Below are 11,497 nucleotides of genomic sequence, written 5' to 3' on the forward strand. Positions count from 1 at the left end.
GTTGAAAGAAAGTTTAGGGGTAGATCTTCGGATTCCTATCTTGGCATGTTGAAGGAGTGGATTACTCAAATCGATGGCGCCAACTAAACTGACATTTTGGAATATAAAGAAGGATTTTATCTAACAAAACGACACTACATGTTATAACTGGGACCCTTTGGATAACAAATCAGAGGAACATTTTCAAAAAGTAAGTGAATATTTAATCGCTATTTGTGAATTTATGAAACCTGTTGAAAAATATTTTGATGTGGGACACCGTCAGCAAACAATCGCATGCACTGCGCCCGGCCCGCCACAGGAGTCACTGGTGCGCGATGAGACAATGATATCCGGCCAAACCCTCCCTAACCCGGACGACGCTAGGCCAATTGTGCTTCGCCCCACGGACCTCCCGGTCGCGGCCGGCTGCGACAGAGCCTGGGCGCGAACCCAGTGTCTCTGGTGGCACAGCTAGCGCTGCGATGCAATGCCCTAGACCACTGCGCCACCTGGGAGGCCCAAAAACACATATTTTGACCAATGGGAAATGTTAATTGTGTAGATACTCCTCCAAGAAAACCAATGATCCAAACCTCACGTCTCTATCATGATCCGTTCAAATGTTATTGTAGTTTTTACCCTTGTAGGATGGCCAAGATTAGGGTGACTAAATCAAAGGAGGTCTACAGATAGATATCGATTTTGAGACATGTAGTATTTTCATATTAGCATACGCTTTTCACATTAATGCGAAATTCCTGTTATTTTTCAGAGATCTCTCCCCCCCCCAAAAAAACAAGCACATCTCTGTGAAATGTCAACGGAGCACTGAGCGTTACTGCAAGCTTTTTATTTTTCAAAGCCTTTCACATTGAATTCAGCTCGTGTCATGGAAACAACTTCGCAGATGACCCCCACATCACGGGAAAATCCTCAAAAGTCGCTGTGAGAAGAGGCACCGCTCGGTGCTTATTATAGGATGTATTAGGTTACGAAATCTGAGTTTTTTTAGATATAATGTTAATTATATGTTAGAGAAAGACCCCACTGAATGATTCAGAACATGAAGAATGATATTTGTATTGATAAAATGTATTATATAATATCAGGAAGTGACATTTCATCACCAAAGCGTGTTGTCGTCCACTCTGGGCAGAGTTGGTGGACACCCTATTCCTTATGATAATATACTGAACAAAAATATAAACGCAACATGCAACAATTTCAAAGATTTTACTGAGTTATGAGGAAAATCAGTCAATTGAAATAAATTCATTAGGCCCTAATCTATGGATTTCACATGACTGTTACGGTTTTCTTCGGGTGAAAGAGAGTCGGACCAAAATGCAGCGTGGTTAATTCGATACATCTTTAATGACGATGAACACGAACAATACAAAAACAATAAACGTAACGTGAAAACCGAAACAGCCTAAACTGGTGCAAACTAACACAGAGACAGGAACAATCACCCACGAAACACTCAAAGAATATGGCTGCCACAATCCCAAAACCTACGAAAAACCCCCATACATAAACACAACACAAAATAAACCCATGTCACACCCTGGCCTGACCAAATAAATATAGAAAACACAAAATACTAAGACCAGGGCGTGACAATGACTGGGATTACAGATGCATCTGTTGGTCACAGATATCTGTTGGTCATGATCTCGTCACAGTATTTTTGTGAATTCAAATTGCCATCGATAAAATGCAATTGTGCTCGTTGTCCGTAGTTTAGGACTGCCCATACCATAACCCCACTGTCACCATGGGGCATTCACAACGTTGACATCAGCAAACCGCTCGCCCACACAACGCTATACATGTGGTCTGCGGTTGTGAGGCCGGTTGGACGTACTGCCAAATTCTCTAAAACAACGTTTGAGGTGTCTTATGGTAGAGAAATGAACATTCAATTCTCTGGCAACAGCTCTGGTGGACATTCCTACAGTCAGCATGTCAATTCAACACTCCCTCAACTTGAGCATCTGTGGCACTGTGTTGTGTGACAAGACTGCACATTTTAGAGTGGCCTTTTATTGTCCCCCGCACAAGGTGCACCTGTGTAATGATCATGCTGTTCAATCAGCTTCTTGATGCCACACCTGTCAGGTGGACGGATCATTTTGTCAAAGAAGAAATGCTGACTATAAGGGATGTAAACAAATTTGGGCACAACATTTGAGAGCTTTTTGTGCATGTGGAACATTTCTAGGATCTTCTATTTCAGGTCATGAAACATGGGACCAACAATGTTGCGTTAAAATATTTGTTCAGTGTTCAATTCCCATAACATGTACTCAACAATAATAATTGACAGTTAGCAGTTAGCAGAAGCTCACAACATACTGTACATGCTTGTAATTGGAAAATCTTACAAAACAAATGCACGCTATAATATCCCATGTGCTACCTACTGCCATTGTGCAAGGCTCGTGTGTGTGTGTGTGCTCGCGCGTGCGTGCGTGTATTGTGTGTTTGTAGCTTGCCTGTGATGGAGAGGGAGCCTGTGCTGTTGGCCTGGCCCCGATTGTTCTCAGCAAAGCAGGTGTAACGCCCCTCGTCTGCTTCGGTCACATTCAGAATTTCCAGACTACCATCCTCCCAGATTAACACCCTAATGATAACACACAATATGTGAGTGTTACAAAACACAGATACAGCTACTTCATTGCAAGAGATCGGATACTGATGATCACAAAATCCTCAGAGTGTACAAAATACATAGACAAGGGCAATACACATATGACAAGAGCAAACCCTGTAAGGCAACATTCTATTCAGCACTCATTCACATGGACAGGGAAAACCCTCCAGAACCTACATGGTAGGCAGGCAGTCATGTTGGACATCTCTGTTATTAAATAATTCCTCCATAGTGAGTTAGTGGTAGATGGTTGAGAGTGATTGAGAGAGACAGAGATTATTCGGCTATAGTGATTTTGGTAGTTTGAGAGAGGCAGAGATTATTCGGCTATAGTGTTTTGTGTAGTTTTAGAGAGACAGGGATTATTTGGCTATGGTGACTTTGGTAGTTTGGGAGAGACAGAGATTATTCAGCTATAGTGATTTGGGTAGTTTGTTTCAGAGTGATTATGGCACAGGAAGCCCCAGTGTCGATGTGGTGAGTGGTGGGTCTTTGTGAAGGCAGATTAGCCCAACCCCAGATGCTGACCTGGTAGAGTTGAAGAGCAGTTCAGTGCCCTTGCTCCAGGAGAACGAGGGTTTGGGAGCTGCTTTAGGTTTACACTCTATGACCACTCTGCCGTTCTTAGCTCCCAGAATCCTCCACTTCACAGGGTTGTGCTCAAACGTAGGGGCGCACGCTGCATAGGGCCACAGAGAAAAAAGATTTGAGACATTACTCTCGGGTTTATTCAATTAAACTGTTTCTGTTGAAAAAAATCTCCAGAGAGAAGCATGGGGGTGTGTGTGTGTTAGCAATTGACTTCTGTTCATGCCACATTACCATAATTAGGACGTGTTTTGGATCAAGTCACCGCTGAAAAGGGCATGCTGTCGGTTTATTGGACTATGTTATTAGTTTATATGTGTAACGTAGCCTCGATGAAAACTGACAAGGCCACTTAATGTTTTAATTTAGTCCAAATTGGTCAGCTAGTGCGGTGACCTTTAATCTTTGGACTGAGTCAATTACAATGAATCTGAGCTTTTGACTCACCAATCACTCGCAGCTCTGCGTTAGCATAGATGACTCCATGGCGATTCTCTGCTATACACTGGTACATCCCAGAGTCCTTAAACGTCAGACCACTGAACCTCAAATCACGCTTATCGTACTACAGAAAATGAATAAAGAAATATGGCACAATTATATCCTTCAGCATTTCAATATATCCTAAAATGTCATTTTACAATAAAGCACTTGGATGTTTCAACATCAACATTGAGATTTCATCACAGTAAATAATAGTGACGCTTTACTGACAACATCTAGATTTCACTTTTGTGAAAACCTCAACGTTGACTTTGAAAACATCAAAATGCTTTTGAAATCTAGGAATAACGTGTGCCAATTGATGCAGTGTTGAATTAAATAGCATCCCTTTAGCATTAAAATGCCTTTATCTTACTTAATGAAACCATCATTAATACATAACGAAGTATCCCAGTGGCATCAGAATCCTCCCACTTGCCTTCCCCTCCTGACAGGGGTTGGTGTTTGGGACAGTTATATATGTAACCTCTTTGGGCTGGCACCCTCAGAAACAAGTACTTTTCCCTCTCCTCGTTGCATTTTAGCAGACACTCTTAGCCAGAGCAACTTACAGTAGTGATTAAATACACTTTTGTACTGGTCCCCTGTGGGACCACGAACCAACAACCCTGGTGTTGCAAGCGCCATGCTCTACCAACTGAGCTACACAAGACCCTTCAGCTTGTCTCTCTTCCCTCCTCATATTCTCCCTTCTCTCCTCTCCTCTCCTCTCCCTTCGTCTCCACCCTGGCACCCTCTCAGAAACAACAAGAGGTACCTTCTCCTGAATCTTGACTGTGCCTTGTGTTCAGACTATTCAGAGTGCCCATGCTAGCGGCCCGGTCACAACAGTGCCACCCTGATGCTTGGCTGCTGAGAGGGTAGTGCTGGAAGACACCAGAAATTTTCACACAACTCAACAGAGCCGAGCCAAATCAAGCTGTACTGAGCAGGCCTGGTTATGCATCCACCATAGCTGATGGAGCATTATTTAAAAGTATATACATTTGTATATTTTATTTAATCTTTATTTAACTAGGCAAGTCAATAAATTCTTATTTGCAATAACGGCCTACCTCGGCCGAACCCGGATGACGCTGGGCCAATTGTGCGCCGCCCTAGCACTATTGCCTGATTCACATTGCCAACCCCAACCACAGTGTGCTGGCTCAGATTTTTTGTCTTCATATGGTATTTTCCATTACGGTACCAGCAACTATGGTGGGTGATTAACCAGACCAGCTCAGCACAGCTCTGCTTGGCTCTGTTCGGCTCAGCTCAGCAGTGTGAAAAGGGTATGTGAAAGTTCTCTTACGGCATAGCTGTTCTTGAGCCACTGTACGTGGGGTTTGGGCTTGCCGCTAGCCACACAGGACATGGTGTAGTCACTACTGATGTCCTTCTCTGTACTGTTGATGGACTCGGTCCACTCCGGGAATGCTGGAACAGAGTGAGATGAGGAAAACAGACAGTGTGAGGCCCAAATCCCATCTTGAGATCAACGCTCAACATCAATGCATGATCTATGTGAGAATTGTGCATTTATCCAGAGCAATTTACAGGAGCACATCAACAGATCGTTCACCTAGTCAGCTCAGGGATTCAAACCAGCAACCTTTTGGTTGTTGGCCCGACCTGCTCTTAATCACCAGGCCACCTGCACAACTCAAATGAGGCCTGAAAAGGTGTTAAATCATAACAATTTGCAAGTCAATGAGTTGTAACTACCAAGCTGGAGAATATATACCTTATTAGTAGCCCTACCTTCTACAGAGACACGTGCCCTGTGCCAGTCCTTTCCTTTGGAGTTGAGGGCCTCACACTCGTATGTCCCCTCGTCCTCATACTGCACGTTGTACAGGTGGAGGTGGGCCCCCGCCATGCTGACGTCGTGATTGGACGGCAGCTCTCCGTTCATCTTCTTCCAGCGGATCTGAGGGATGGGGCTGTGGAGAGTGAGGGATGGGAAGTGAGAACAACAGAGAGGAGAGGAGCTTAGACCTATAATCCCATAGCCTTGTCATTAGAATCTATACGTACAGCTGTATTATAATAAACTATTTCATACTCTCAAGTCTGAGCTAGGATAGCTAGTATAAGTGGTTCTCTAATACATGTACTTGTAGCAATGCACTGGCTTAATCCATACTTACTTTCCCAGGGCGAAGCATTCCATTGTGACATTCTGTCCCACCAGTGCGTAAGTGTCTGGGAACTTGACTTTGATGTCAGCGGGGTATTTCCTGATTGGACCTGGTTGGTGGAGAAACAGGAAATAGAAACAATTGGATGTGAGTCACCTGTTTATTCATAACAACCCCCGAGGAGGCAGAACAACTTAGACCAGCAACAAGATGTTGTGTTAGTTAACTCGGTGTACGGACAATATACGGTTGGAGGCGCTTTCTTGTAAACGGTTGTGTCAGGTAGGATACGTTAGCTATGCTGTAGCACACACACACACACACACACACACACACACACACACACACACACACACACACACACACACACACACACACACACACAGTTTCCAGCTCAGTCTGCCCTTCAGGATGAGTGTCCAATACAGTGCTAAATATGGGCCATGACACAGCCAGAGGCCCGTGTTGTGTTGTAGTAATGTAGTCATAATGAAACATGTGCATGACAAAGCCATGAAGTGTTACCGGGTAAACTGTCCTCAACCTACAACCTTTTCAACTAGAACACGACACGCTCCCATGCTCCCTATTACGTTTGTGCTATAGACAACTTCTTGGGTAATCGTCATGCATGTAATCGTCAAATAGGACACGACCACAGGCGTTGCCAAGAGAGTACAAACATATCTGGGACCAGGCTAAGAACATGCTAGTTTGTGTTTTTAAATCTGCTAGGTTGGTACTAGGTAACGTGAGCATAAACTCGGCAAACAAACAAGGAGGACCAACTGAGAGTACATCACCAACAAGTAATCATTTATGAACTCTTGAGGAAAGCGAGGCCTCCTCTTCATCTTTTACCTAAATAATTTCTCTAATCAAGCCTTTCCCACAACCATAAACAACACAGGCACAAGGCTCTCTCTCAACACTTCAACTGTGATCTCAAACTCCAACTCCAGAGATGGTGACTGCCTGGGTTCTCATCTGTTACCGACCTCTCTTTAACAATGTTCATATGTGGTTCGCTGGTCACAAGCTGGACCAACTCTACTGCCCTAAGCAAACTACAAACAGTAGGTAATTGTGTAATATCTAACACCTTGATAATGATCTCACATACTGTAGGGTAATATGGTGCCCATCTGCACTGAACAGATTCATATCTTCCAAACCCCAAAAAAGTGGGCAATTGTGTGATTACGGAAATCCTCCGGGTAACGACAACTTTTATTATAGGCCATGGTGCGTGGATACTATTAGATACGATGGGACAGGAATCTTTGCTGAATAGATTCCTCTACCTCAACATACAGGACAGTTAAAAGAGGAACTGAAAAACAGGAACCAACGTTCAGTCAGGGGGACGAGGGGGATGAACTTGCTGAAGACACTCTTGGCGATGGAGGCACTGGAGACGAAGCAGGAGTAGTTGCCACTGTCTGATAAATCCACCTGGTGAGAGACGTGAACAATTCAGGTAAAACATACTTGATCTTATATCCTGTATTATGTAGCCCATGTTAGTCACCGCATGTTTTTACGCAAACATTTGTATGCTGTAAATTCAGCCTAAATTCAGTTTATATAAAACTGTGAGCGTCGCTCAATAAAGTTCAAACGCCGTGTCAGAAATGGCACCCTAATTCCCATGATAAGTGCACTACCTTTGACCAGATAGGGGGTGTAAAAAAAAAAAGAAAGAAGTATGGTAGGGTGAAATGATAGGGTGGCATTGCAGTCTAGTCGAAGACACATTCTGAAATCCACCTTTGAGATGTAGAGGTTCCCTGTAGTCTGGGAGACAAAGCGACGTTTATCCAGCGTGATGAAGATAGGGAACTCGTTCAGAATCCAGCGGAATGACAGCTCGTCTATGGAGAAAAGATACACAACCCTCAACCTGGTGATTAAGCCTGAATCTGTCAGTCAAAGACAGAGAAAGTGGGGGAGCGGCGGAGTGCCAAGATGGAGCCGAGTCAGGAGAAAGGCTCTTTTATTCTTATACTTACACTATTTTCAAACCACACTATCATGCTGACCCAAACCACACTATCATGCTGACCCAAACCACACTATCATGCTGACCCAAACCACACTATCATGCTGACCCAAACGATACTTTAAAATTAAAGCTATAACAACGAAAGCATTTGATGCTTTAATATCAAACTGTCATCATGACGCTATGAAAAGAGTTGAAAAGGACAAGTATCACTGAGGAACTGCAATTCAGTAGCAGCGGCAGCAGCTGAAATACATGTATGTTTACCGTCATTTCACACAATGATTTTGGTGTATAATTTGCATAAGAATGACTATGCATATCTGCTGTGCAGAATTCTAGTGGAGCTCCTGGTTGATACCAAATAGGTTTGTTTAACGAAGATCAATAATTAAGAAATATACAAATAAAGGAAACCATAATTGGGCCAAGAAACACGCCCGACTCAGATATTAAAACCTGAACAGATTAGTGTAAAGTACCTTTGATGAAGAATACAAAGCTACTGTATGAAATTACATTTTTTAAAAGCATTCAAAACAGCTTATTTTGCCTCACACATCCCTACACTGAGACTATAAGGGTAAAACTCAGCTCAGGGCTACAGTGTGAGGATATAGCCTACAATGTGTCAGAACAGAAGCAGCCTCGTGTAGCAGTACTGCCAGTCACCAGCAGGGGGCACACTTTCATTGATTTTCACTGTTATGACTATCTGGGTTAATTGCCTGAGTCATAACATACTGTTGGATTTAATACTGGAATAGAGACACATGTAATATGTGCAGTGCTACAGACCATAGTGTTAACCTAGCACCATAGCATTCATCCCCAGCCATCACACTTTGTCTTAAGATGTCTCGACACATCTTGAGACATTAAGTCAAGACGTCTTGAGACACTTTAAGATATAGATACTTTTCAAGACATTTTAATACCTTTTAATGATACATTTTGAAGACATGTCTTAAGGCAAAAGCTGTAGAAATAGCCTAGCGTCAGAGAATTAGCTGCAGCTGTTAGCCTAGCTAGCACTCACGTGGGTAGTGTGGTGGGGGAGCGCAGAGCAGGACTGCCCCCTGGCCCTCCTTCACGTGCACCGCCTCTCTTTCCTCAGACGAGAAGAAGTCCAGGTCTGGAGGAGAGGGGGGGGGGGGGGGAGTGATGGGGGAGAGGAGGGGGAGGAGGTGAGAGAAGAGGAAGACCGAGAGTTCAGATTCATTAACGCGCCTGGAGAATCCACTGAGATTCTCTCCCTCACCTCATTTAAGTAATAACACTTATCCTCCTATACCCTTAAACCCTGTAACCTCCTAGCTCAAAGCCATTTTAAAACCAGAACCTGCATTAGTTTAGCTAGCAGGCTTATAATTTGCAACTGTCATATTTCAAAGGGAGGGAACTAACTATTGATTCGGCAGAAGTGATTCCGTCTCGTGCCACACTCTATACCATTCAAATGTCATTTCCAAAGTTGTTATGATGTGGCGCTGCTGCCTCCCTCCCGAGTCCCTATCCCAGCTCTACAGCTCTACTATCAGCTCTACTATCACAGCTCTCTAACATAGGCATGAAAGTGTAGTCCTTCCTGCCTATGATAATGTGTCACGCAAAAAAAACTAACGGTGGACCCGATCGCGCCCCACTCACATCCAAACCGGACGCCAGCCTCTCGGCTGACCACAGTGCCGTAGTCGTTGGTGGCCACACAGGAGTAGTTCCCAACGTGTTTGTTCTTGATGGGGTTAGAGATGACCAGGTCGCCCCCGACCAGAGTGTAATGGTTATCACCATCCAGGTCTATGCTCTGGCTGTTCAACCTCCACCTGAAGAAGGAGAAGATCACGTTCATTCTAAAACATACATCACAATGCATTTCTCCACATTTCAAGTATTGCAATGGCAAATGAGGCCTGGATGTTTTAAAGTCCTTTAAAGCCATGTATTAGGACCTCCAGACTTGGCCCCTCTGACATCATGCTGGGGAGAGACAGAGAGATGGGGGGGGGGGGGGGGGGACAAACAGCACACACAGCGTGTGGTATTTAAGGGGGTGAGCAGAGAGGAGAGCATAGCATATGTTACTGGTATGTGGCAGGTGGGTTGGCTCGTGCTCGACAGCTCATGGTGATTTTGGCCTCAGGCGACTCCTCGGGGTAGATGGTTTCGACCGGCTGATCCTCAAACACCGGCCCGTAACCTGTAGCATCGTCTGAGGGGAAAGAGACACACACACACAGACAAATAGGGCGAATGAATCAGGAACTAGTCGGTCAAATCGGAACAATCCTGTCCATCGGTCTGTTTCAGTTCCGTTTCTTTCGCTTCGTGCCTAAGTGAGTGAGTGATGTGAATTTGAGTTTATTTTTGTTCACGAAGAAACCATTTGTTATTGATTAACTGCACTCTTGCAGTGCATGAACAACATGGTGTAACGTCTTTCTACTCCCAGCAACTTGGCTCCTACCGCACCCTTGGTATTTCTTAGTACTGCAGTGATGGGGGCATCTGAAAGGGTTTTGGGTGAAATGTTCGCTTCCAATTTAAGATTTGGTATTCGCTTCCGACAATAATTGAACCAATGGGAGATGGTTCTGCGTATAGTAGGTTAGCCACCTGACATCGGCAGATTGGTTAAAATCATAAATTGGAAGCGAACATTTCACCCAAAACCCTTTCAGATGCCCCCATCATCCTCAGAGTTGACAAGACAAGCAGTCGGCGGGCTAAACACAGAGAGAGATCTCTTTGATGGAAATGCCTTGCGTCATTCGACCTGCCTTTAAACCGGTGTCGACACACATTGAAAACGAGATCTCACGCACACACACGATCAAAACATACGCGCCACGCACGCACGCACACAAACACACTTGGATAATTAGATCCAATTAGTCATTAAAAAACACACGCATCACAGAGCTCCCATGAATAAGACAGAGACACAATGCAAGACAAGGCAATGAATAACCAATGAGGCAAAATGTTCCTGAGATGCTGATTATTCTCTCAGATCGTGACTGTCCATTCAGGTGTGTCTGTGTGTGATCTCGCTCTCTGAGCACATCTGTCACCTCTATGCCACTGTCACTGAGGAGCGACCTCCGCGAGCGCACACACACACACACACACGCAGCACTTATCTCATCTGTCACCTTTATAAACCCAAGACAAAGGGTTCATAGTCTCACAATATCATGACAGAAAAAAAAGACTGGGTGGTTTGAGCTGAAAGCTGTGGTATATCAGACAGTAGACCACGGATATGACAAAAAAAACTACTTGTTTACCGCTTTAATTACGTTGGTAACCAGTTTATAAATCGCAATAAGGTACCAAGGGTTTGTGGCATATGGTCAATATACCACTGTCACGGTTCATGAATCCACTGCCTCTGTGTCTCTCTCTCTCTCTCTCTCTCTCTCTCTCTCTCTCTCTCTCTCTCTCTCTCTCTCTCTCTCTCTCTCTCTCTCTCTCTCTCTCTCTCTCTCTCTCTCTCTCTCTCTCTCTCCTCTCTCTCTCTCTCTCTCTCTCTCTCTCTCTCTCTCTCTCTCTCTCTCTCTCTCTCTCTCTCTCTCTCTCTGGAATCAGAGAGAACCAGTGTTTCTTGTTGTCAGATCGTTGTTACTTCTCTGAGGT

At 44.3% G+C, this 11,497-nt stretch overlaps 1 protein-coding gene across 3 annotated transcripts in view; it reads right to left on the reverse strand.

The window, feature by feature from the left end:
* The window catches only part of LOC109889651 (contactin-1a), a 135,607-nt gene that overhangs the window by 30,698 nt on the left and 93,412 nt on the right, over positions 1-11,497 (reverse strand). For all 3 annotated transcript variants that reach the window (XM_031823153.1, XM_031823152.1, XM_031823154.1), the window contains exons 4-14: positions 9,944-10,070; positions 9,509-9,684; positions 8,898-8,993; positions 7,624-7,727; positions 7,206-7,308; positions 5,863-5,962; positions 5,474-5,655; positions 5,025-5,149; positions 3,674-3,791; positions 3,167-3,317; positions 2,481-2,608 (exon numbers count right to left, since the gene is read on the reverse strand). In XM_031823153.1, the coding sequence (XP_031679013.1) occupies positions 2,481-2,608; positions 3,167-3,317; positions 3,674-3,791; positions 5,025-5,149; positions 5,474-5,655; positions 5,863-5,962; positions 7,206-7,308; positions 7,624-7,727; positions 8,898-8,993; positions 9,509-9,684; positions 9,944-10,070 (1,410 nt within the window). The remainder of the gene's footprint in view (positions 1-2,480; positions 2,609-3,166; positions 3,318-3,673; positions 3,792-5,024; positions 5,150-5,473; positions 5,656-5,862; positions 5,963-7,205; positions 7,309-7,623; positions 7,728-8,897; positions 8,994-9,508; positions 9,685-9,943; positions 10,071-11,497) is intronic.

This window comes from Oncorhynchus kisutch, linkage group LG4, assembly GCF_002021735.2.
Source record: "Oncorhynchus kisutch isolate 150728-3 linkage group LG4, Okis_V2, whole genome shotgun sequence".
Taxonomy (NCBI): Eukaryota; Metazoa; Chordata; class Actinopteri; order Salmoniformes; family Salmonidae; genus Oncorhynchus; species Oncorhynchus kisutch.